This window comes from Herpailurus yagouaroundi, unplaced genomic scaffold (assembly GCF_014898765.1).
Source record: "Herpailurus yagouaroundi ecotype Mexico unplaced genomic scaffold, PumYag 139, whole genome shotgun sequence".
Lineage (NCBI taxonomy): Eukaryota > Metazoa > Chordata > Mammalia > Carnivora > Felidae > Herpailurus > Herpailurus yagouaroundi.
Window position 1 is genome coordinate 9,126,813 of NW_024412394.1, and position 27,678 is coordinate 9,154,490.

Here is a 27,678-nt window from a genome sequence, read left to right on the forward strand (position 1 = left end):
TATTCATATTTAAGATTGATTACAAGTTGAAGTGAGGGTCTGATGAACATTGGTGGTTTCTGGTTTGCTTCTCAGTAGTATTCTAGATAATTAGGTTGTGGGTTGTTTTTTTTAAAAAGTAAGGTGTTAGCTATATCTTTTTGGAAATGTTGAAAATGGTACCTCAGGAACTTGTCTTCACATACAGGTGTACCTTGTGGGTTTTGTAGGTTGGGTCCAGACCACTGCAATAAAGTTTGCCACATCAACTGACTCTTTTTTCACTTGAACACTTAGAGGCCATTATAGGGCTATTAATTGGCCTACTTTCAATATTGTGTCTCAGGGAACAGGGAGGCCCCAGGAGAGGAAGACAGACGGGGAAACAGCTGGTGGGTGGAGCAGTAAGAACACACACAACATTTATGAATTAAGTTTGCAATCTTATGTGAATATGATTCCGAGTGCCCCAAAACAATTAGGATAGTAACATCAAAGATCAGTGATCACAAATCGCCATAAGAAATACAGTAATGATTAAAAAAAGTTTGAAATATTGTAAGAATTACCAAAATGTGATGTAGAGACAGGACATGAGCAAATGCTGTTGGAAAGATGGCATTGATAGGCTTGCTCAACATAGGGTTGCCACAAACCTTCAATTTGTAAAAACAAACAAACAAAACCCCACAGTATTTGTAAAGCACAATAAAACAAGATGTGCCTGTACTTCAAGTTGGGAGCCATTGATCGAAAGCCCAAATTTAGACCCTAGAGCATAGAAGAGTTTTGTTTTTTAATTTTTTTTAATGTTTATGTATTTTTGAGAAAGATAGACACAGTGGGAGCAGAGGAGGGGCAGAAAGAGAGGGAGACACAAAATCTGAAGCAGGCTCCAGGCTCTGAGCTGTCAGCACAGAGCCTGATGCAAGGCTCGAACTCAATGACCTGTGAGATCATGACCTGAGCCGAAGTCAGACACTTAACCGACTGAGCCACCCAGGCACCTCAGAAGAGTTTTGTTTTTACCTTTTTGTTCCATTGTATGTTCAAGGCTACCAATATATAAGGGAAAAAAATCTAACTTGCTTCTTTTATAATGTTTTCCCATGTTAGTAAACTACCCAGAAACCTGAATCACCTATACCCATTTAGATTTCAAGTCCAGCTGGTTCTCCCTCCATCAAACCATTCTACTTCTGGCGTGCCTGGGTGGCTTAGTCGGTTAAGCGTCCGACTTCGGCTAAGGTCATGATCTCACGGTCCGTGAATTCGAGCCCCGTGTCGGGCTGTGTGCTGACAGCTCAGAGCCTGGAGCCTGCTTCAGATTCTGTGTCTCCCTCTCTCTCTGACCCTCCCCTGTTCATGCTCTGTCTCTCTCTGTCTCAAAAATAAATAAACATTAAAAAAAAAAAAAAAACATTCTACTTCTGTTCCTCTCTATTACTACTGTCCTAGTCCAGATTAATCATTCAGCAACATGGCCTCCCTAACTGAACTGCCATATCTACTCTTGTCCCTTAAGATTCATTCACCCTGTAGCACAGTGAACGTTAAGGCAAATCTGACTATATCTCCTATTTTAAATCCTTCAATGCCCTTAGAATGGCAAAATCAATTTCCATTGTAAGGTCTTCAAGATTTCTGCCTCTCTCCAACCTAATCTTCTCCCTCCCTGTGTTCCAGTTCCTAATACTTCCCTTTGCCACCTCAGAACCTTTGCATTCACCCTCCTCTAGCCCAGGTTTCTCAACTGTTGGCATTTAGGACCAGATTAGTTCTTTGTTATAAGGGCTGTCCAGTGCATTGTAGAATTTTTTTTGTTTTATTAATTTATTTTTTTAGTAATCTCTACCCCCAGCATGGGGCTCGAACTCACAACCCTGAGGTCAAGAGTCACATGCTCTTCCAACTGAGCCCATCAGGTGCCCAGTGGATTGTAGAATATTTAGCAGCATCCCTGGCCCTTATACACTAGATGCCAGTGACATTCCTGCCCCAGTCATGACAACAAAAAATGTCTCCAGACATTGCCAAATTGTCCTCTGTGGGGGACAGAGAATTGCCTCTAGTTGAGAACCACTGATAGCCAATTCTGACTCTAGGCGTCAGATGACTTCTGTGGCAGTTCTTCTCTGAAGTCCCAGACCTGTTTTGTCCAACTGCAGCATTCTGTTCTTCTTGATAAAAGCTAGTTCAGTTAGAATTACATGTCTAATATATATCTTCCCCATCAGATGGTAATGTCATAGAGCATGGGGACCTCAGATGACTTTGCCATAGATATGTGCCCAGTACCTAGCACATTCCCTAGAGCAAAGTATGCTCTTACTAAATCAGTCTGGAGCTAGAGAATATGCAATTAGATAATATATAATTAATTTTTTATGTCACAGAGAGAAGAGTGATACCTACTATTGCATGCTGTTTAATGATGAGGTGCATACCTATGAACAAGTTATTTATACCCTTCAGAAAGCTGTTAACTGTACACAGAAAGAAGCCATTGGCTTTGCAACGACAGTAGATCGAGATGTAAGTAATTTCATTATATTGATGTCAGATAATAAATTGAACTTTCATTACAGATAAATTATTCTGGGAATATTGAGTTAGAGGTATATATGTCTAGTCTATTTTTTTTATTTCATTTTAATATTGGCCCAAATACATACTGGGTATTACTGTAATCTGATATTCCATAGAAAGTTTAGGAGGAAATATAGATACAGTTGTCCTCATTCTACCCAGTGATTAGAAATAGTCAGTTATGAAAATAGAAAGTATAGCAGCCTAGAAGAATAAATGTCGTATTGTTTAAGGAACTATACTTATTAATGGCTTGAAAATGTTAGGATGGTTTTGAAGGAAAATATTTTAATTTACTTTTCATCATTGAATAGAATGAATGTTATAAATATTAAAATTGGCCAGAACTGTTATATGCATAAATATGTTTATTTGTTTACTGGTTGAACAGTTTTAATACTGAATATAGTATTTTTACATGTTAATTTAAAATTTTTTCATTTACCAGGGACGTAGGTCTGTTCGATATGGAGATTTCCAGCATTGTGAACAAGCAAAATCAGTAATTGTGGTAAGTAATTTAGAAACATACCCACAGTATTATTTTTTTTATTTAAAACTAGTTCTGTATTTTGTCATTTATGAATGCATTTTTCTGCTTTCATGAAGGTAAAGCCAGCATCAACCAAAAGTCATATTTAATGATATGTTTCTCGAACATTGCATTATTGCTTTATCTAGTTTTTTTAAGCTGTGTTAGATTAATATAGAAAATGAATGTTTACATGAGATATATTTTCTGCCTTCCTATTTCTCTATCAGAGACATCTTAGAAAGTGTTTCATTGTTGTTTTGTTTTTGATAGGGTGTCATGTTACTTTTTAGGACTTAAACTGGCCTTTAGCACCAAGATTAGAATTCAAGGGAAGTTGTTTCTTGGTAACTTATAGCAAGGTATGCTGCATATATAATAGCACTTAGTGTATTAGTTCTCTAAAAGAAAACTATTTCCCATGTTTATATTTATTTTTAAAAAGTAAGAATTATTTTAAACTATTCCATGTAAATGCATTTTATGTAAATGTCCTTTTAAAAAATAATTTTGTGTATTGTGAAATATTTTAAATATACAGATAAAAACAGAAATGACACAGTAAACACCTGTATGCCCACATTATACAACATTTCCTCATACTTTATGTAAACAAAATAATACAGAGTACCCAGTATTATTCCTTTAATCTTGCTCCCTTTTCTCCTACCCTAGGGATAAGTACTTTCATTAATTCATTTGTTCATTCTTGTGTGTACCTCTATACTTCCATTTATTAAATCTGTCAACATTATATGTATTGATTTGGAGGCCTTTAAACATTATATAACAAGCTTCATACTGGATGTATTATACTGCAACTTTTCATTTCAGTGTTGGTTCTACATTTATGTGTGTTGATGCATGTACCTGTGAAGTGTTCCATTGATAACTTTACCATAGTTTTTCCATTCTCCTGCTGATAGACAATTAGGATAATCCCCCCCCCCCCCCGCCCCCATCACTAACAGTCCTTTTATGGACATTGTTTTGTCTCCTTGTTGCATAGATGCAAAGGTTTCTGTAGGGTATATACCAAGAAATGGAATTTCTGAGTTGTTAGGATATCAGCATTTTCATCTTTATTAGATTTTGCCAAGTTAGTCTCCAAAACAGTGGTACTAATATACATTCCCACCAACAGTGTATAGAGAGTTCCCATTTCTCCACAGCTTTGTCAAACTGTATGTTGTCAGATTTTTTAACTTTTGCCAATTTAATGTGTATGAATGGCATCTCATCAATTAAATTTGCATTGCCTTAATTATTGAGTACCTTACTTCATGTTTATTTTTTTCTTTGAATTTCCTATTCGTACCCTTTACCATTTTTTTTCATTTAATGTTTAGGATAAACAGAGCACTCATAGATTATCAAGTAGGAACAAAATAGAAAAATGGACATAGGATATGAAAAGGCAGTCACAGGAGAGAAAATCTAGGCAGTCAGTGTATATGAAGAGACTCATTTGTTAGTAATCAGTAAAATGACAAGGAGATTTCATACTCATCAGGATGGAGAAACTAGAGTTATAAAATATCTTACTGGCAGAGAATTGGAATACTTGTGTAAAACTAAATTGCTACAGCATTTTAGGAAAATAATCTAGTAGCATCTATGAAAGTTACCTTTCCTAAGAATTTATCCCATAGAAATGTAAGCACTAGGAAGTGTGTGTACAAAGATGTTCAGTACTGCTTTTTTTGGAGTCAACAGAAGACTGAAACAAAGGGAAGATGAATGCCCTTCTCTAGAGGATGTTTGAATAAATCCACACCACAGAATATCATGAGTCATTAACAAAAAAAATCAGTTAATGCAAAGATGCACAAGAGTATATATAGTATCCCATTTTTATAAATCAAATAAAAATATTTATAAATGTATACATACATAATATATAGAGATAGAGAAAATATGCAAAGATGTACTGTCTTTTTTTTTAATATGAAATTTATTGTCAAATTGGTTTCCATACAATACCCAGTGCTTATCACAACAGGTGCCCTCCTCAATACCCATCACCCACCCTCCCCTCCCTCCCACCCCCCATCAACCCTCAGATTGTTCTCAGTTTTTAAGAGTCTCTTAAGGTTTGACTCCCTCCCTCTCTAACTTTTTTTTTTGTTGTTACTTCCCCTCCCCCATGGTCTTCTGTTAAGTTTCTCAGGATCCACATAAGAGTGAAAATATATGGTATCTGTCTTTCTCTGTATGACTTATTTCACTTAGCATAACACTCTCCAGTTCCATCCACATTGCTACAAAAGGCCAGATTTCATTCTTTCTTATTGCCAGGTAGTATTCCATTGTGTATATAAACCACAATTTCTTTACCCATTCATTAGTTGATGGACATTTAGACACTTCCCATAATTTGGCTATTGTTGAGAGTGCTGCTATAAACATTGGGGTACAAGTGCCCCTGTGCACTACCACTCCTGTATCCCTTGGGTAAATTCCTAGCAGTGCCATTGCTGGGTCATAGGGTAGATCTATTTTTAATTTTTTAAGGAACCTCCACACTGTTTTCCAGAGTGGCTGCACCAGTTTGCATTCCCACCAACAGTGCAAGAGGGTTCCCGTTTCTCCAGATGTACTGTTTTAATGTGGGTTATGGAGATGGAATGAAGTTGGGGTAGAAGGATGCTCCAAACAAAAAAATGAGAAGGGGGAATAAAAATTAAAAATTGTGTTAGACTTAAATAGACATTTCTTCGGGGCGCCTGGGTGGCGCAGTCGGTTAAGCGTCCGACTTCAGCCAGGTCACGATCTCGCGGTCCGTGAGTTCGAGCCCCGCGTCGGGCTCTGGGCTGATGGCTCAGAGCCTGGAGCCTGTTTCCTATTCTGTGTCTCCCTCTCTCTCTGCCCCTTGCCCGTTTATGCTCTGTCTCTCTCTCTGTCCCAAAAATAAATAAACGTTGAAAAAAAAAAATTAGACATTTCTTCAAAGAAAGTATATAAATTACCAATAAACACACGGAAACATGCTCAACATTACTAACCGTTAGGGAAATGCAAATAAAAACCATGATGAGATACCACCTGAAACCCGTTAGGATTGCCGTTATAAACAAACGAAAACAATAGCACAACATCGCAAGTGTTGGTAGGGATATGGACGAATTGCAACCCTTGTGCACACTGCTGGTGGGAATGTAAAATGGTACAGCCACTATGGAAAACTGTATGGTGGTTCCTTTAAAAAAAAATAGAATTACCATATGATCCAGCAGTTTTGCTTCTGGATATATACACAAAAGAATGGAAAGCAGAGCCTCAGAGACATTTGCACAGCTATGTTCATAACAGCATTATCATTCACAATAGACAAATGATAGAAGCAATGCAAGTGTCTATTGATGGGTGAATGGATAAAATAAAATCTATATACATACAATAGAATATCATTCAGCCTTAAAAAGGAGGAAGATTCTGACACATGCTACATACATCCTGGATGAACCTTGAGGACGTTATGCTTAGAGAAATAAGCCAGTCACAAAAAGATAAATATTGCATGATTCTGTTTATATGATACCTCTAGAGTTTCGTAGGTATAGAGTTTGGGTTTTGCAAGATGAAGAGAGTTCTGGAGATTGGTTACTCTACAGTGTGAATGTACTTAATAACACTTCTGAACTGTACACTGAGAAACGGTTACGTTGGAAATTGTAGTATTTTTTTTTTTGAAGTATCAATAACATCGCTTCTGTGCAGTAAAGCAAATTATTTAAATAAACGTGTAATTGCATTTAAGAAATTAAAGACCTAAAACAAATGTAAGCTTTTAAATAAATTCTAATTGGTGGGGCAGATTTTCAAATATAGGACCAAAGATTCAGGTTACTCATAAGCTGTAACTTCTTACTTTGTTGTAAGAATCCTTAGATTCTTTCTAGAAAATTAGGATCTGAGTAAGGCAAGCCAAGTGGTATTTTTCTTACACACATACATGAAAAATTCTCCTATAATGATGAGAGTGTAGTTACATTAAATAAAAATATTAGCTTTTTTCTATAAGATAGCCTTTTTAAGTTTGTTTTTTCATTCTACCATTTCTTTTTAAGAGAAATACCAGTAGACAGACAAAGCCACTCAAAGTTCAAGTTATGCATTCGTCTATTGTGGCACATCAGAATTTTGGTTTGAAACTTTTGTCTTGGCTGGGAAGTATTATTGGATATTCAGGTAGGTTCAAAAAAACTATTTTGGAAAAAAAAATCAAGTGAAATAATTTCTTGCTTTAATTTCACATTTTAAAATACCATCTCAGAATATCTTTATGCACAGAAAAACCCACATTTCCCATATTTTGATCCACAGGATTTTTTATATGCATACAAAGGATTCTGTCCTCAAATAAATGCAGGAAATATTGGATTAAACAGTGGTAAATGACATTAGTATGCTAATGAAGTCTAAATCTCACAGACTTGATACAAGAACTTTTTTTTTTAAACAACATTCTGTGGAACTCTGTTCCACTGAGCAAGCTGGAGAATACAAGTGTAAATAAAACCTAAATGATTACCAGTTTAGAGGATACAACACTAATGTTGAAATTTTTGTTTTGACTCCTCCAGATTTTGGTTACTAATAATTTGCAGCTCTGAACACTTGCAAATTTGAAGTTACTGATTTGTATTTACTGTCTTTGTCTTTCCACAGTCCACAAATTAAATCATCTTTCTAACGTGGTGGTAACAGAACAAAGAACTCTCATGTCTAATGCCAAAAGTACAAGTTTGGCGTATAAAATATAACACAAAAGAGAAAAACAGGAATACATCTAAGCTGTTTGTCATACTGTTTTTCAGGCAAGAGAGGTGGTTTGGATAAATGACATTCTGAGGTTTATTATAAAGAGAATTTCTAAAATATTTATCTTAAAAGAACATTGCCACATTGTGAACTGACAGTTGAAAATATTGAGGTGTGGAAATTTAGGAGACCATGTTTGCTTGCCTTTTAAATAAATGTCTCTCCAGTTATTTTTGTTATCCTCGTATATTTGAGTTTTGGTGTTTTCTATTGGATACCTGTGTGCCAAATTCTGTGCTACAGTAGTAATGAATAGTAGTATCATGGAAGCAATTTTCTGTCAAGAAATTTTTTGAGATATTTACCTGAAATAATTTAAAGACCTTATCTTTTATTTAATATTTATGTAAGTGTTTCTCTTTAGCCTTGTAAAAAATTTCTATTCAGTGACTTTTAGAACTAAATTTTAAAATTACTCCATTTTTCCGACTTCAGCCAGGTCGCGATCTCGCGGTCCGTGAGTTCGAGCCCCGCGTCGGGCTCTGGGCTGATGGCTCAGAGCCTGGAGCCTGTTTCCGATTCTGTGTCTCCCTCTCTCTCTGCCCCTCCCCATTCATGCTCTGTCTCTCTCTGTCCCAAAAATAAATAAACGTTGAAAAAAAAAAATTTTTTTTAAAAAAAAAAAATAAAATTACTCCATTTTTACCTGATTATTTTGCATACTTCTAGAAGACTAAAAACAGTAATTTTAATTATAAAGTATGAAACAAAAAGGTTATTGAAGTTTTGGCTATGTTAATGCTTATGTTCATATTTGAAGAATTTTTTTTTTTTTTTTTTTTTTTAAGTTCAGCACTTAGAAGATGTAGCAATTTGTCTTCCAGGACCTCTTCATAGTAGGTACACATAGGTACACAGGGAACGTTTGTTTAATGAATGGAAGCATTTTGCAGAACACTAATAAATGGACTGAGATATAGTACAGAGGCTATGCATTTTTTTTTAATGGTAGCACAATTCTATATTACACCTACCTTCAGTTATCATGGGATGTAACAGTTTTGCTATAATCTGGTTTAATTAGCATAGGTCCTTAAAGAACAGTATTTAAATTTTTTACAACATAAGAGATCGTTGACTTTCTGATAGACGTATATTTTGGTATTCTCAAATAAGAATTGGTATATAATGCAGGATTTAGAATTTTCCTCCTTTTTGTGAAAATGTTAATAAAATAGTTAATATATTTACCTTTTCTGAATAAATTTGACCTTTAGTAAACATGTAAAATTCTATAGATTCGTTAGAACATTTCTATTAAAATGTCATTTTATTTTAATACTTAAAGTTACTATTTCATGACTACTTTTCTTCCTGTTTTAGATGGGCTTCGCCGAATTTTATGTCAAGTCGGTTTACAAGAAGGGCCAGATGGTGAAAACTCTTCTCTGGTGGATAGATTGATGCTTAATGATTCCAAATTGTGGAAAGGTAATCTTTTAACTACTTTCAAGGTATAGGGGAACCTTAAATAGGTAATTGGGAAACTTTTTTTTTTTCATTTGGGAAGGTATTTAATAAATATACTTACAGTTTTTAGAATAAGTACATGTAGTCTTGTTCTCTGGAAGAAACAAAAACAGATTTTGGAGTCCAAGACCTAAATTAAATAACCTTTATATTTTGTTAGAAAACCATTTTTAGAAAAACCAATTTTTTGAGAAGCAGATTGCAGGGTGCCTGGGTGGCTCAGTCAGTTGAGCATCTAACTCTGGATTTCAGCTCAGGTCGTGATCTCATGGTTCATGAGATAAAGCCCTGTGCTGGGCGCTGTACTGATAGCACAGAGCCTGCTTGGGATTCTCTCTCTCTCTGTCTCTCTCTGCTCTGTCCCCCCCAATTAATAAATAAACATTAAAAAAAAAAAGTAGATTGCAAATATTTTATACTGAATAACATGTACAGTTTTGCCCTTGAGACTTAAAATACAATTGTTCACATAAATACTTTGGAAATGTAATTTTTGGTTTGTTTGATATATCCTTATTTTACATCTGCTCTTTTCGTAAAAGGTGCTAGGAGTGTGTATCATCAGTTGTTCATGAGCAGTCTGCTTATGGATTTGAAATATAAGAAACTGTTTGCTGTTCGATTTGCAAAGGTAAGTAGTTTCTCAGTTTTGAAATTTAACAAAATAGTCAGGTTATATATGGAGTAAATATAACCTGTGATTATATCCAGGCTTTGTAATATTAGCAACTAATAATAATATGTTACTTGTTGATTTTAAACCCTAAGAAACTTTGTAAGTGATCTTTTTATCTTTTATCAATAGAGTAAAATTCTAGCTGTAAGACTTTTCTTGTTCATCACCTGCCGCGATAATACAAATATCCAACTGTGAAATGTGTATGATCTAAAATGATAAATGAAGAATTTAAACTTATGCCATGGTGAATTATGGTATTATTCTCATTGAGATTTGTATAAGGAAAAGATCATCTTAGCTGAAATGGCATGGATATATGGATGTGATTTTAAGAATCATGAATTCTTGGAGTTCCTGGCTGGCTCAATCAGAAGAGCATGTGACTATCTCAGGGCCATGTGCTGGAGCCCTATGTTGGGTGTGGAGATTACTTAAAATAAATAAAACTTAAAAAAAAAGAAGAAGAATCGTCAACTCTTGGTTGTTGATATTGTTGAAGTATGTTCTCCCTTTCCATAGTATGTGCTTGTTTTTTTGTTTTCACCTGAATTAGGAATTCTTAAGGAAGCATATGAGGATCATTTGGGGAGCTCTTTCTTTAAAAAAAAAAAAAAAAAAAATATATATATATATATATATATATATATATATATATTTGTGTATCATTCTTAAACTTGCTGAAAAGCAGATTCACCAAGAATGGTGTCTAAGCATGTGTCCTTTGATAGAGCCATCAGGTGATTCTGATATACATCCATAAGAAAGAAAAGTCTGGTTTCATCAGAGACCATGTAACACTGCTGTGGTTTAGCCCTGCCAGTATACAATAACATCCCAGCATTTTAGATGCTATTGCTCCTATTTGAGCTCATAAATTGCCATCATGCGTGAGAAGATTGTATAGTGAACCGGTATTTATACAAAATTTAATTGGTAGAAGTCATTTCAGTTATCATTCTCATAGCAGTGTTATCTTAATTGATTCCTCCAGCACTGACTTTTCATTATAATCCTTAAACATTTGGTCAATGTGGATTAGAGGTGAATCTCCCCCTTGTTGTTTAGAATTACCAGCAGTTGCAGAGAGATTTTATGGAGGATGATCACGAGCGAGCAGTGTCCGTGACTGCTCTGTCTGTCCAGTTCTTCACTGCACCTACTCTGGTGAGTAGTGCTTGCCTTTTCTTTGTAACTGATAGCTGGCACTCCTTGCCTTTTTTTGCCTTCTTAATAGAACTATGAGCGTTTGCAGAGTGATTATGTGACAGATGACCACGACAGAGAGTTTTCAATCGCAGACCTCTCGGTTCAGATATTCACGGTTCCTTCACTTGTAAGTACGAAAAGATTAAGAAGAACTTTCTTGTTTTCCATTGACAGAAGTAAAGCCTTAAAATAATAGAGAATGAAGATCTGTATATTCCTGAATAGAATAATATTTTATTAGTGGATGATAGGGCGTTAGGCACCTTCAACCATTCTAGAACATATCCTTCAGTATGTAATCTAAAGAGAAGAAATCATTTAAGCTTAATCTCTCTACTTTCTCGTACTACTTCCCTGAGGTTTTGAACTGATGAGTTAAAAATTAAACTGAGTGGTTTAACACATGCATCCATTAGAAACAGCATATTGTATACAAACTCACATTTTGAGAAGCTCCCTCCCCCATCCCCGTAAGGGAAAGGATAGCTAAGGCAACTGAATTACAATGACTGTGGGTGGTCTTGTACTAAGTTTCACTAGTTGCTCAGGAAGGCATCACTATGTTTTAGTGCTATACAGAAATTAAAATTCATATTTCATTTATTTAACAAAAATGTATTGAGCATCCATGATTTATCAGGCACAGTTCTAGGCTTTGGGAACACCGTAGTGAACAAAAACTGATGCTGTCCTTGGCCTCATGGAACTTAAAATAATGGGAAAGACTCACAGAATTCATTAATTAAAATTATAATGAAAACTCAAGAATTTGGTTGTTTTGGGGTGCCTGTGTGGCTCAGATCGTGAGCTCACAGTTCACGAGTTCAAGCCCTGTGTCAGGCTCACTGTTGTCAGTGCAGAACCCGCTTTGGATCCTGTCCCCCTCTTTCCTTGTCCCTCCCCCACTCACTCTCTCTCAAAAAATAAAAATAAACATTAAAAAATAAATAAAATTTAAAAACATAATTTGGTTGTTTTGAGAGAGAATAATAGGTCTGATCTTTTCCCAAAGTTCAGAGACAGATTCTATAGGTAAGGCACCTTTATGTGGAGTCATGAAGGAAAGTTCATTTAAAGGGACCAGAGAAAGTCTGGTGAGGTAGGAAAGTTCCTATACAGGAAACAGAAGGAAAGCCAGCACAGTTGAAGATTCTTGAACATGGAATAAAATGTGACCAGAAATGAAGGTGGTGGGTGCCAGATTGTATAGAATTAAGAGTACTGTGTGGTTATTTTACTAACAAGGTACCTTTTCCAGTTTTTTTGTTCATTTGTCTTTAATGAGCATTTTCCCCCCAAATTACCTTTATTTCATTTAGTACAGTTGAAGCTATCTGAAGTCTGTTTATCCACTAATGAGATATTATAGGCCAAATTAAAGATTTTGGTTTTTATTTGAAGACTATGGGAAGGCAGTGAAGAGTTTTAAGTGGTAACATTTACATCATCACGTTTGTGATTTTTTAAAAGATCATGCTGTTTGTAATTTGGAGAACAAATTGACAGGGGGGCAAAAGCAAGTGTGCGGAACCTCATTAGAACCTGATGCAATGATCCAGACCAGAGTTGGTGGCAACTTGAGCTGGGATCGTGGCAGCAAATATGAGTGGTGAGAGAGATTTAAGTAGTAAAATCCATAGGACCAGCCAGACTTGGGTTTGAGGGGTCAGTTGGTGATTGGTTGTTAGATTCAAGGGAAAGTGTAAAGGTGATTCCCAGGTTTGTAACTTGCAGCCCAGTAAGTGTTGTGCCACTTGCACAGGGGGGGTTGGAGAATGAGTAGGATTTATGAAGAGAAAGAGTGATGCTTTCATTTTAGTCAGGGATGTTTGAGAAGCCCCTGAGATAATCTGATGTGTATCCAGATGTTTCCTCCGTTGATCTTTTTGTCTATTTCCATGTCAGAACCCAGTTTTAATAATTTTAGCTTAATATTCTATTTTGATATCTTCTAGAGCTAAATCCTTTAGTATTAAAGATGAACTAAAATCAGTTTGTCAATTCTTCCCTCCCCCCCCCCGAAAAATGAAAGACACATTAGGATTTTGATTGGAAAGGTATTGTATTTATAGATTCTTTGCGAAGAGCTGATATCTTTGCAATATTAAATATCTCCATCCAGGAACATAATTTGTCCTCATGTGTGAGGTTTTATTTTATGCTCTTAGTACAAGCTTTATAGTTCTCTTGTTTGGTCATACACATTTTTAATTTGGCTATGGCTTGTATGTAGAAAAAGTACTGATATTTGTAGATTCATTTTGTATCTGGCCCTCTTATTAACATTTCTTCTAACATTTTGTGCTGATTCTTTGGGATTTCTAATAATCTACAAGTAATTTTTGTTCCTTCTAATATTTCAACTTTTAATTTTTACTTCTTGTGTGATTCCTTTAGTTAGAAACACTGGAAAAAAATAGTGTATGTTTTCATTTACTCAGAGCTCATTTATTTAGCACCTTTATTGAGTAGGTACTGTTTTGGGCCCTGGAGGTAAGCATTGCAGTAAACAAAGCAGACAAAAGTCCCTGTTACCACGGAATTTATAGGCTGAGAAGAAACAGATATACAAACATTTGCATACTGTTTATAAATCAAGCGTTGGTAAGTGCTATGAAGTAGAAAAGCAGGTTAAGGGGATCGAGAGTGACAGTGGGGGGGGGGGGATGCTCATATTTTATACATATCAGAAGGCCGCTCAGAGAAGTGGTTTTTGAACAGGAAACTGAAGGAAGTGGGAGATGAGTCATGTGACTAACTGGTGGAAGATGAATTCATCTGAGATGAATGTGCACTTGGCATTTTGGAAGAAGGAACCCCAAACAGGCCAGAGTTGCTAGATAAATGAATGGTCAGTGACCTCACTGAGTTTAGGGATGGGGTGAAGATGCAGTGGGTAAGGCCATTGCAAGAGCTTAGGTCTTTTGCCTGAAGAAAGTAGAAGGCGGCAAATAATAAAGAGCAGAAATTAATAAAACAAAGCAAATATACATGAGAAAAATCAATACAACCAAAAAAGTTGGTTCTTTGAAAAGAACAAAGAAGGGCGCCTGAGTGGCTCAGTTGCTTGAGCGTCCGACTTCAGCTCAGGTCATGATCTCACGGTCCGTGAGTTCGAGCTCCACGTTGGACTCTGTGCTGACAGCTCAGAGTCTGGAGCCTGCTTCGGATTCTGTGTCTCCCTCTCTCTAACCCTCCCCCGTTCCTCTCTCTCTGTCTCAAAAATAAACATTTAAAAAAAAAAAAAAAAAGACCAAAGAAAAGGAATAGATTTCTAGAAAGTCTAATAGGAAAAATAGAAAAATTTAATTTAATTAATTTTTTTTTTCACGTTTATTTATTTTTGGGACAGAGAGAGACAGAGCATGAACGGAGGAGGGGCAGAGAGAGAGGGAGACACAGAATCGGAAGCAGGATCCAGGCTCTGAGCCATCAGCCCAGAGCCCGATGTGGGGCTCGAACTCACGGACCGCGAGATCGTGACCTGAGCTGAAGTCAGACACTTAACCGATTGAGCCACCCAGGCGCCCCGAAAAATTTAATTTTAAAAAGGACTATAAAAAAATCACCGATTAAAAAAAAAACAGATTTTTACAGATATTAAGGAGAAAAGAAGGCAATATTGGGACCAACTTACATCAATATATTTGGAAATTTGGATGAAATGAACAGATTCCTAAGAAAATCCACAAGTTATTAAAAGAGAAACAAGAAACAGAATCTTTAATTATAATAAAAATTTTCTCACAAAGAAGTCTCCAGGCCCAAATGGCTACACTGGAGAATTCTTCCAAACGTTTGAGAAAGAAATAACACTGGTCTTACATAAATTTTTCCAGAAAACAGAGAAGGAGAATATACTGGCCAGTTTAATTGAGTTTTCTGTAATCTTGATACCAAAACTCAACAAGGCATTCATTACAAGAAAAGAAAATTACTGGGGCACCTGACTGGCTCAGTCGGTTGAGCATCTGACTTCAGCTCAGGTCATGATCTCACGGTTCTGGTTCATGAGTTTGAGCCCCACTTGGGCTCAAGCCTGGAGCCTGCTTCAGATTCTGTGTCTCCCTCTCTCTCTGCCCCTCCCCTGCTCGCTCTCTCTCTCTCTCTCTCTCAAAAATTAAAAAAAAATTAAAAAAGAAGGAAATTACCGTCTAATCTCTCTCACATATGAGGTTGCATAAATCAAATCAAGCATTATAGAAAAAGGATAATACATCACAACCCCATTTGGTCTTTTTCCTTAATGCAAGAGCAGTATAGCATTTGGGGGGGGGGGGGGGAATCAGCTGGCATTACTTACCTTATTAACATGAAAAGGAAAAAAAGTGTATCAAATGCTTTCCCAGAATTCATAAAAATTCAACACTCATTCATAATTTAAAACAAAAATACCCCATAGCAAAGTAGGAATGAGAGAAAACTTTTAATAGAGTACCTAAGAACAAAACAAAAAACAGAAACCTAAAGCAAACATTGTACTTAATGGTATTAAAAGCTTTCCCCCTGAGATTAGGAATGAGAAAGATTCCTGCTTTTATTCACCACATGGTAGACTGCCATTCTTTCTGTAATTTCTTGAGATAGATGTTTAAGTCATTGACTTTCAGCCTTTCTTTGCTGATATAAGGCTTAAGTTTCTAAGCACAATGTAAGCTGTATTTCATAGTTTTGTTATGTCCTATTTTTATTATACAGTTCAAAAACTTCACTGAGTTCCTTAGTGATCTCTTGACCCATTTTTTTCTTCGTGATTAAATGTCTTAGAAATATATTGCTAAATTTTAAAACACTTGGGCATTTTCTAATTATTTTGTTATGAATTCTAGCTTAATTTCACTATGATCAGAGAACATGCTCTGATTTCAGTCCTCTGTTGAGTGTAGCTTTGTGGCCCAGAATTTTTTCATTTTTGGTAAATGTCCAATGTGGACTTGAAAATAATGTATATTCTCCTTTATCATTGGGTACAGTGTTTCTATATGTCACTTAGGTCAAGTGTGTTCATTTTCATTGTGTAAATCTTTTTTTGTTTTTTTCTTTTTGTAAATCTTTTATATACATACTAATTTTCTGTCTGTTTGTTCCGTCAACTATTAAAGCATCTATAAGATGGGCTATAAGTCTCCCACAGTGATTGTTGGATTTGTCTTTCTCTTTTTGTTTTTTGTTTTTTGGTTTTTTTTAATGTTTATTTTTGAGAGAGAGAGAGAGACAGAGTGTGAGCAGTGGAGGGGCAGAGAGAGAGAGGGAGACACAGAATCTGAAGCAAGCTGCAGGCTCTGAGCTCTCAGCACAGAGCCCGACATGGGGCTTGAACTCACAAACCATGAGATCATGACCTGAGGTGAAGTTGGACGCTTAACCAACTGAGCCACCCAGGCACTCCCAATACTTTCAAATTTTGTTTCCTTGGAGTAATTTATCTAATATTATAGCAACAACTCCCTTTTTTTTTGGTTAGTGTTTGTATTATATGTCTTCTCCATTGTTACATTTTTAAGTTTTGTGTGCCCCTAAATTAAACTTGTATCATTTTTTAAAAGCATGTATTTCGGATTTGTTGTTTATCCAATCTGACACTCCTAATGATATAAGCAGGTTACTGCCCATTTAATGTAATTACTGGTATATTTGGGTTTGTATTTGCCATCTTATGTTTTTTTTTTTTTCCTGTTTGAACCCACCTGTTTTGTGTTTTTCCCTTCTCTCTTACCTTCTTTTAGATTAAATAATTGTTATTTCTTTTCCCCCCTATTAACTTGTTAGTTGTACATTCACTTAGTATTCTCTTACGGGTGACTCAACAGCAGTTTTACTCAAAGTGTCAGTAATGACAGGATAAAAGGTTTGGACCAGAATGTGAACCAACACACTGTTGCTCTCAGCAAAACTCCTGCTATGAGAAACAAATGTCAGCTAAATTAAACTGTTACAAGTAGTTGATTTGCCTTCTTGTCACAACTGGCAGCAAACAGTTGGCAGGCCACTGGTCCACCGAGTAGCTTTCAGTAGCACTGCCCTTGAAGTTAGGACGTGCACCCCTGATATTGCAAGCAGGTACCATATTTCAGCCCCTGAAGAGTGGAAGTCTGGACTTCACCATTCAGCCTTTGTTGGTATAGATGGGGATAGAGCTACAGTTTTTTCCGTAGTGGTTGGCTAGAGTAGAGGGGTTATTGTCAGAAAGTTTTCTGTCCTGCTGAGTTACTTCTTTCCTGTGGCTGACAGAACAGGCTTTTATTGGGGCTTTTTAAAAAAGCCTGTGCCCATTGGCATTTTCAGGTTGCCAGCTTCTTAGATCTCTCTGTCGTGTCTTTTCTTGGGGTCTCTGAGGTCCCTAGCCAGTCTGCCTTCTTCTGGCCACCATTCTGAATCTTGTGGTGGTCTTTTGCATATGATGTCCAGAATTTTGGACGTGGTGTACTTAGTGGGAGGACTAGAGAAAAGTACATCTACTCTCTCTTGCCTGATTCCTGAAGCAAAAATCCACTCTTTTTTTTTTTTTTTTTTTTTTAAGATTCCAGTTTTCTGGTAAAATCCTCCATTTTTTCCTGAATTTTCTGAACATGTAAATCTTAGCTGTGTCATGGTCTTATAATGTCATTATCTAGATCATTTGTATTCTATTCCGATTTAATTTTTTTGTAATATTTTACCCCTTTTGGTTTTTTTAGTCATTTGGAATGCTTAATAACTTTTTATTGGCATTTTGTCTTAGGTTTCAGCAGTCTTGCTATGATTTATGTAGGTTTGGTTTTCTTTATATTTATAGATATTGGAGTTTGTAGATACTGCATCTCTTAGGCCGGTGGCTTTCTCGGTTTGGGAAATTTTGTAGTCATTCACATATGGTTTCTGCCCCATTCTCTTTCTCATTGCCTTCCGACAGGATGGTTTTCATTAGAAAATCTTAAGACTCTGTGTAATATCTTCCTCCCAAGAATAGTCCCCTTACTGTGAGGCAGATAGAGTGAGGCCGATCAGTCTACTGCGGGATTGCCGTGACTCCAGGTTGTTTTGGCAAGACTCTGTCTTCCGGTCCATCCTCATCCTGCAACGTTGCCCTGGGAGGGCTCCCACTTTAGAGCCTGGAGTGCTCACTGGAGTTCCTCCCCTCTCTAGGCTCCTGAACTCAAGTTTTGTTTCCTCAGCTTGCTGAGGCTGCCACATCACTCCTTTGCCCTTCTAGACTTTCTGCTCTTACACTTCTGTCCTGCACAGCTTCAGAATTTTGCAAATGTCTTAAGGGGAAAACCGGAAGAAAGTTGGACTCCATTCCCACCCTTGTGTTCTTGCTAGAATCCTGGGCTCCTCACACCATGGAACAGCTAAAATCTCAGGATCTTCTCCCCATTATTAGCAGCTCTGGCAGACTCTTTCCTGGGATCTTCAGTCCCATTTTGCCACTCCCAGAAGAGGGAGATGCTGAGGGAAAAGCAGCTGCAGGATGTTGGCTCACCTCCCTGTGCCGCTCCCCTTCTCGAAGGTTTTATCCCCTTGAACCCTTGTGGCCTCAGGGGGTCTCTAATGATTTCAGGCTTTTTTTTTCTAGTTGATCTTTTCTGGTTGTTCTTGGTGGAAGTGTTGGTCCGCCTCAAGCTTATCCCATCATGACTGGAAGAATGCATGTAATAGTTTCTTGAAAAAGCACCATTAGTAATTCATATGCATATCCCTGCTTAAAAACCACTTGCCCTAGATATTAGTGAAATGTTTCATATGAGTGATAGAATCCCATTTATTGGTCTTTTGGGTTAACTGAAAATTCAGTCTTCATTTTTAAATAGTTTGGTCAAGAGCCAGTACTAATTCAAGTGACAAGACTATCTTACTTGTTCTAACTTGTTTTGATCAAATGTACCCTGATTTATAGTCAGCATTACCCCTGTATGCTCATCATATTTAGTTTAATTAAAAGTGTGTGCACGGGCCATTATTATTCAGTAAAGTTTTTCAGAGTCTTAGGGGGAATGTTGGCCCATTTTGAATATGCTGTTAGATATGTAATGAGCCTTACAACACAAAATTGAATATAAATTACATAAAATGAATAAAACTGTAGTTAAGGTAAGTAGCAGTAATATATTTTAAAGCAAAGTGAATTGTAGGCATATATAAATCAAGCAGTGTTTTAGGGTGAGTGGTAAGAAGTACTGGAACTGTATAATAATGTTAGATTTTTAATGTTAAAGATTACCTTGAAAGATTAGCAACAATCTAGGCATGAGGTGATAAAGCCAAGCACCAACTTTTTTGTCCTTCTTTTCTGTTGGAACCTTGGAAAATATGCTTTCTTAAGTTTTCTTTTTAGAAATAGCAATGCCTGAGTAACTCCCATTTTGTTTCATTTTTTAAATTTTTCTTTTAACATTTATTTATTTTTGAGAGACAGCAAGAGACAGCACAAGCAGGGGAGGCACAGAGAGAGAGAGAGGGAGACACAGAATCCAAAGCAGGCTCCAGGCTCCGAGCTGTCAGCACAGAGCCAACACGGGGTTCAAACTCATGAACCACAAGATCATGACCTGAGCCAAAGTCGGACACTTAACCAACTGAGCCACCCAGGTGCCCCATAACTCCCCTATTTTAATGGGACAGTACTAATGGGCTAGCTGCCTTAATTGATTTTTTTTTAATTTGGCACCCACGACAGTTAGAATCCAATCCAAAATTATGCGCTGGATAAACTCTTTTTAACATTCATCTGAAACTGAAAATGCTAAATAAATGCCTTTGTTGGTGAGATACACACTCCATGAATATTAAATTGTCTCTACCAAACTTCCATCAATTTTTGGTTATAAGTCTTACCAGCAAGCTCTACAGAGTTTTTGTAAGTCAGTGAAATTTAAGTTTTCCCAAATCCCCTAATAGAGCAAACAAAAAACCAACAAAGAATATCCTTTTATCTTAACCTATCAGTATCTTCTCTTTTTCAAGCTGGACTTTTGTCTTTACTGTGTAGGAAACTGAACAGAAGTTAATCCTGTTGACTTTTGAGGTTCTTAGACCCTAACTCTTGGCAACGTGATGATGACTTTTGAGTTTTTCAAAGGAATATTTAACTTTATAGATTTTCTCTTTATCTGATGACCTCAGAACTTAACCTTTACATTAAGAACACAACTTTACTATATTCTTAGACTTCTGTCTTCTGTACTTTTTTGTCCTACTTTTTGGTGCAACTTTCTACATTGTTAAATGCTTAATGAGAGACCTAGTTATATAGTCCCCCAGCACCAATAATAACTTGAACCTAGTTAGTCTAGAAAAGTATGATCCATTGTGGAAGAATAATAATGAGGTATTCAAATAATACTAGATCTTCTGGGGGCACCTGGGTGGCTCAGTCGGTGAAGCATCCGACTTGATCTCAGTTTAGGTCATGATCTCACAGTTCAGGAGTTCGAGCCCCTCACCCAGCTCTACATGGACATCGCGAAGGCTGCTTGGGATTCTCTCTCTCTGTCTGCCTTTATTTTTATTTAAAACTACTTACTGGGGCACCTGGGTGGCTCAGTCAGTTAAGTGTCCGACTTCAGCTCAGGTCATGATCTCACACTCCATGAGTTCGAGCCCCACATCGGGCTCTCTGCTGACAGCTCAGAGCCTGGAGCCTGCTTTGGATCTGTGTCTCCCTCTCTCTCTGCCCCTCCCCCACTCACACTCTGTGTCTCTCAAAAATATTTTTTTTAAGAAAATAAAAAAATTTTTTTTAATGTTTGAAGTTGTATTATTGAAGGCATGAGAGGAAATGTACACACTGTAGATGGACATATAAATTGGTGAGCTTCTTTGTGGAAACAATTTGTTGGTATCAGTCACAATTTATAATGTACATACACTTTAACCCAGTAATCCACTTCTAAGAAATTATACTATTCATATATCCTTGCAGTGGTACACAGTTGATATTTGTTGCAACATCTTTTGTAATAAATAGCATAGGACTAGAAAAAGCCCTAATGTCTCATGTCTCACTGGTAAGGGCCTGCCTGGCTAAATAAAGTATGATAGAAAAGAATACCTAATGATAGATATAAGGAATGAGGGGGGATCGCCTGGGTGGCTCAGGTCATTTAAGCCTCCAATTCGGCTCAGGTCATGATCTCACAGTCCGTGAGTTTCACCCCCACGTTGGCTCTGTGCTGACAGCTCAGAGCCTGGAGCCTGCTTCAGATTCTGTGTCTCCCTCTCTTTATGCTCCTCCCCTGCTTGCTGTCTCTCTGTCTCTCTCAAAAATAAGCATTAAAAAATTAGACAAAAAAAAGAATGAGGGAATTTATATGAACTGATACGGGACAATCTCTAAAATATATGAAGTGAAAAAACAAGTGCGGAACAGTGTTTATAATATGCTATCTTTTGAGGGGGAGAGATGGATGTAATTAAATATGTGCACACTTCTATCTACTTAATAACATCTAACCCATATAGTATAAATGTATATATGTGTGTGTATATGCATATATGTATGTAGTATATATACACATGCACCATCTCTAGAAGAATATGCAAGGAAAACTAACAGAGACTGCCTTTGCAAGGGGGACCTTGGGAGCTAGGAGACTTTTATCTGTGTGTGTGTGTGTGTGTGTGTGTGTGTGTGTGTGTGTGTGTGTGTATCATTTAAATGTATTTGCTTATTCAAAAATACATAGATATGTATATACATAGAAACAAGAACAAAAATAAATTTTAAAAAGGAGATTAAGAAGAAATATAGTTTCATACTGAGTTCTACAGAATCTGTGATATGAACCTCTGGATCCTAGAATAATTATACCATACCATTATAGGTATCTAAATGTCTCAGTTAAGGAAAATTTGCAGCCTGGTTCAGACCCCCTCACCCCGAGTTGTCTTTGAATAATGAGCCATGGATATGTCTCCTAACATTCTGGCATCTTTCTCCGTGATATAATTGTTGCTTCATACACATGGCAATTGGAGTAAGTAATTGTTATTTAGAAATACACAGTAATGCATTTATGATATTATATGTTTGCACTGAAAAAGGTTTAAACTTCAAAGAGCTAACCAATGTTGGTGACTTTTTTTTAGATTTCTAGTAAATGGGTTTTGATTACCATGTACTCTGATATACTTCGTCCTAGGCTCGGATGCTCATCACAGAGGAAAACCTAATGACCATTATCATTAAGACTTTTATGGACCATTTGAGACATCGAGATGCCCAGGGCAGATTTCAGTTTGAACGATATACTGCTTTACAAGCCTTCAAGTTTAGGAGAGTTCAGAGCCTTATTTTAGATCTCAAGTAAGCTTTTGTTGAATTATCCACCACTTGCAATTTATAAAATGTCACTGTTTACCCATATATTCATTGCTATTTTTATCTTGTTCAGGTATGTGTTAATTAGCAAACCAACTGAATGGTCAGATGATCTGAGGCAGAAGTTCCTGGAAGGATTTGATGCCTTTTTGGAATTACTCAAATGTATGCAGGTATGTATAAACTGACACATTTTAAAGGGAAACACTGGGGGCACCTGGGTGTCTCAGTTGATTAAGCGTCTGACTTTGGCTCAGATCATGATCTCATGGTTCGTGAGTTCAAGCCCCACATCAGGCTCCTCACTGATAGTATGAAGCCTGCTTAGGATTCTCTCTCTGCCTCTCTCTCTCAAAATAATCTCTAAAAAAATTTTTCAAAAATAACAGGAAACACTTTCCTTTTCTTTCTTTCTTTTTTTTTTTTTTTTTTTTTTGGTTCATTGAACTGAACATCTTTTTATATTCTTTTCATTTGGGACACATTTCTAAAAGAATAATTTGGGTGACTACAATTTGGACCAAGAAGCTCTTCTTTAATTAGAAACTCATAGCAAGGTGTAGAATGAATGAGATCCCAGCAGAAGTTCTGGCATCTGCTGTGTTGGTTTTTTGTATTTGGTTATTCTTTTGGTTACCATTAACATTCTTTCTTTGGGGATTGTAATTTTACAATTACAATATTTTACAATTTTACAATTATAATCTTTTTAATATTAGGCTTACGTGGAAGCATTGTCAAGTTAATTATTTAAGAAACTATAATGTTTGATTTTTTAGTTTTAATGTTTCCATATTTCTTTTTCTCTCCTTGATGTGATATTTGTATAATACAGTATAGATCTTATTCCCCTATGTTTAATTCTCTTCTTTGAAAACACCCCCATATACAGAACAGAATCTGGAAACAGAAGCCAACTGGTGTATTTAACCAGTTTTAACTGCAAGAAGATAGATGATATCCCAAAATATCTGAGCTGCACCATTATGATTCTTTTAATAGCTATCTAGCTTTCGTAAGCAAGAAATAGCAAAATTGACTGATCATTTTTGGAAAACATTCTAGTTTCTGTGTTGGGTGGTGGTTCATGATGTTTAGTTTATTATACTTCTATGTTTTTTCTTATATCTGTAGAAACAATATCTACTTTGGTCATTTTATTTATTTTTTAAATGTTTTTATTTATTTTTGAGACAGAGACAGAGTATGAGCAGGGGAGGGGCAGAGAGAGAGGGAGACACAGAATCCGAAGCCGGCTCCAGGCTCTGAGCTGTCAGCACAGAGCCCTATGTGGGGCTCGAACTCATGGAGTGTGAGATCATGACCTGAGCTGAAGTCGGGCGCTCAACCGACTTGAGCCACCCAGGCGCCCCCACTTTGGTCATTTTAAATACTTTAGTATCCTCTATTTTCTGTTATTTAATCAGTTCTGACACACCAAGAGTAGTTAGGCTAGGTTCTAAAAAATGATATTCTTTTTTTTTTTATTTTTTAATGTTTTTATTTATTTTTGAGAGACAGAGACAGAGCACAAGTTGGGGAGGGGCAGAGAGAGAGACACACAGAATCTGAAGCAAGCTCCAGGTTTGATCTGTCAGCACAGAGCCCGACACAGAGCTTCAACTCATGAAGCGCGAGATCATGACCTGCGCCAAAGTTGGACACTTAACTGGCTGAGCCCCCCGGGAGCCCCTAAAAAATTATATTCTTAATTAAGATTCTTTCAAAAATGTATATTCGTATGAAATAATATTTTACTTTCTGTTTTTCTTTTGTTTTCGTTTTGCTTTTTTTTCTTTCTTTCTTTCTTTTTTAATGTTTATTTATTTTTGAGAGAGAGAGAGAGAGAGAGAGCTCAAGCAGGGGAGGGGCAGAGAGAGAGGGAGACACAGAATCCAAAGCAGGCTCCAGGCTCTGAGCTGTCAGCGCAGAGCCCGATGCAGGGCTCAAAACTGAGCCGAAGTTGGACACTTAACCAACTGAGCCACTCAGGCACCCCATGTTTTGCTTTCTTTTAGTGTCTGAGAAATTTTAGTTGCAGATTCAGAATAAGTATAAAAATTTTGTTGCAGTATATTGTAAAATATATTTATAAATTCAGTAACATTTTAAAAGCCTATCCAATTTCTTCTAATAGTTTGGTCTGTAGATGATAGGGTTAAAAATAATTTGAAGGATTGTTGCAGTGAAATATACACTTTATTGTTTAAAACATAAAAAAAAAAATTGCCACAAATAATTTGTTTTATACTGGGATTTTTATATTTTAGAGACTGTTATATAAATATGTAATTTAGAGTTGGACTTACACTACTTATTCTTGTTAAAACGTCTACTTTGTATGTTTTTGTAATCCATATATATTTCTTCTATATTATTTTTTAAGTGCCCATGTAAGAGAACAAATAAAATTTTAATCCATTTTAAATCTTTTTGCTTCCTTTAAGGGGATGGACCCAATTACACGTCAAGTAGGACAGCATATTGAAATGGAACCAGAGTGGGAGGCAGCCTTCACACTACAAATGAAATTAACACATGTCATTTCAATGATGCAAGACTGGTGTGCTTTAGATGTGAGTTTCCTCTAGGGGTAGGGGGTAAGGCGATAAATGGAGGAGGGGAAATAAACAAATTCCTCAGTAAATTCTGAGGAGATCTGGAGAAGATAGTAGTGATACTTAACTCATGAAACAGCATATTTTCCTCTCTTACCTATAAATTCCATAAAAGTTAAAATTCTGAATCCTCAGAAAAAAATTGGAAAATAGAGGCAGAAATAATCCACTCTCTCTCTTCTCTTATGTTACTATCTTCATTTTTTCCATAATCCCATCTAGATTTTGAGCATATAAAAAGAGTTTAGAAATTTATCCAAAAGTAAAGCTTTACAATTGTTACATTTGTTCTGTCTTAAAATTATTTTGCTTTCCTTTGGCTATAAAGTCTAGATGAGAGCCTGTGTAAGTTGAGAGGTAAGAGAAGACTTCTGTGAGATCTGAACTATGTGTCAGAGTTAACTGGTCAAAGAGTAAAACATATTCCTGACTGAGAGACAGCTGCATCATGCTCTGTGATAAGAAAGAGTATGGTTGGTCCAGAAGCTGTGAGAAGGCTCAGGTTGGAGCACAGAGGTTGAAGGTAGAAAAGTGGACAGGTGCCTGACTTTGCAGGGCCTTGGAAAGAAATTTGGGTTTTATTCTAACAAATTGAGATGCCACTAGCGGCTACCAAGCAGAAAAAGTGACATAACCCAGTTTACATGTTTTTTAAAGTTATTCTGTGTGGAGAATAGATGGAGGAGGGCAAAAGTAGAGAGATTTAATAGATGGTTGGCTTTCCTTTGAGTTACTGGAGGTGATCAGTGGCCAGGTTTGAGAGAAATTTAGAAGGTGAAATCGCCGGTTTGGGAATAGATTGGACAGTGGGAAATGAGGGAAAGGAGGGTATTGGAATAACTTCTAGATTTCCACAGCTGTATGGAGATGTCATTCACTGAGACAGGGCACTGGAAGAGGGGGAGTTGGGAAGGGAAGTTGAATTTGGTGTTGCCTATATTGATATTTGAGGTGTTACATACGGACTCCTCGTCGAATTTGAGGTGCTTATTCAATGTTGTAGAAACCCAGCCTTTTGAATAACTTACAGAAAACCCTCTTTTTTAGGAAAAAGTGTTAATTGAAGCTTACAAGAAATGCCTTGCTGTATTGATGCAGTGTCATGGTGGTTTCACTGATGGTGAACAGCCAATCACGTTAAGCATTTGTGGACATTCAGTGGAAACTATCAGATACTGTGTTTCCCAAGAAAAAGTTAGCATTCACCTCCCAGTTTCTCGCTTACTTGCAGGTAAAGCATTTCTCCCCTCCCCCCCCCCCCCAAAAGGACCCTGAAATCATCTTTTAAATTGTTGTTTGTGACTAATATTTATTGAGCACTTAGTACCCATTATACTGAGAGTTTGCTAAGCATTGACTTAATCACCATCCGCCTGTGAGGTAGGTATTGTTATTGAATTTCCTTCACGGTTGGGAAGACTGAGACACAGAGGTGACTTGCTTAATGTTATGCGGCGAGAAAGAGAGTGGGGATTGTGAGGTGGTTTGGCACCAGAAGCCATCTTTATAACAACCATACCATAGCGCTTCTTCAGACTTTTTTTTTTTTTTGAGAGAGAGAGAGAGAGAGAGAGAGAGAGAGAGAGAGAGAGAGAGAGAGAACATGCATGAGGGAAGGGCAGAGAGGCAGAGGGAGAGAGAATCCCAAGCAGGCTCTGCACTGTCAGCACGGAGCCCAATGCAAGGCTTCAACTCACAAACCATGAGATGATGACATGAGCCAAAGTCAAGAGTTAGATGCTTAACCTGAGCCACTCAGGTGCACCCCCTTCAGACTTCTTCACTGCACTTAATCACCTGTTGTTACTGCTTAACTCAACCCAGATTTAAGGTCTGTGTTGTTAAATTCAAATTGCTGTATCACTTAAGTGATTGCTGGTAAACTGAAACCACCCCCAAATTTTTTTCTCTCCCTCCAAGCTTATTTATTGATAACCTTTTTAGGGATAGTTTTTTAATCATGAGTGGTTGATTTACAAGTCATTTATATTTGGTAGAATATTTGAGGCTGCCACCTTGCAGCAACCAAAAACTTTGAATATACATTCGTCCATCTCTGCAGACTCATTTCAGTGTAGCTTCCTTCTGTATTTCTTGATTGCAGGGATTCTTTTTTTTTAATTGTAGGAAATCTTATCCTGCTCACATACTGTTGTTCCCTTTAGTTCCATTTTTAACTGAGAGAGTAGAAAGAAGTTCTAAAGGTAGCTATTTTTACTCATTGCAGCATTTGTAATTTGTCTTAAGTGTATGGCTCAGTAACCTAATATGACGTGAAAGTGGGGTGCGTGTGTGTATGTGTGTAAGAAATTGTAGAGAACTGATACCATTTCTTCCTTAAACGTTTGGTAGAGTTCGTCAGTGAAGACATAAGAACCTGATACTTTCTTTTTTGGAAGGTTATTAACTACTGATTCCATTTCTTTAATGGATGTAAGTTAATTCTGGTTCTCTGTTTCTCCTTGTATGAGTTTTGGTAGTT

At 36.8% G+C, this 27,678-nt stretch overlaps 1 protein-coding gene across 9 annotated transcripts in view; it reads left to right on the plus strand.

Moving 5' to 3' along the window:
* Positions 1–27,678, plus strand: part of UBR2 (ubiquitin protein ligase E3 component n-recognin 2) — a 125,296-nt gene that overhangs the window by 49,401 nt on the left and 48,217 nt on the right. For 8 of the 9 annotated variants that reach the window (XM_040473524.1, XM_040473523.1, XM_040473526.1 and 5 more), the window contains 10 exons: positions 2,376–2,514; positions 3,017–3,079; positions 7,171–7,291; positions 9,248–9,355; positions 9,937–10,025; positions 11,308–11,406; positions 22,400–22,563; positions 22,652–22,751; positions 25,026–25,154; positions 26,244–26,427. In XM_040473524.1, the coding sequence (XP_040329458.1) occupies positions 2,376–2,514; positions 3,017–3,079; positions 7,171–7,291; positions 9,248–9,355; positions 9,937–10,025; positions 11,308–11,406; positions 22,400–22,563; positions 22,652–22,751; positions 25,026–25,154; positions 26,244–26,427 (1,196 nt within the window). Of the gene's footprint in view, positions 1–2,375; positions 2,515–3,016; positions 3,080–7,170; positions 7,292–9,247; positions 9,356–9,936; positions 10,026–11,138; positions 11,238–11,307; positions 11,407–22,399; positions 22,564–22,651; positions 22,752–25,025; positions 25,155–26,243; positions 26,428–27,678 lie in introns of all 9 variants that reach the window. The other variant, XM_040473518.1, reaches the window with a different exon arrangement.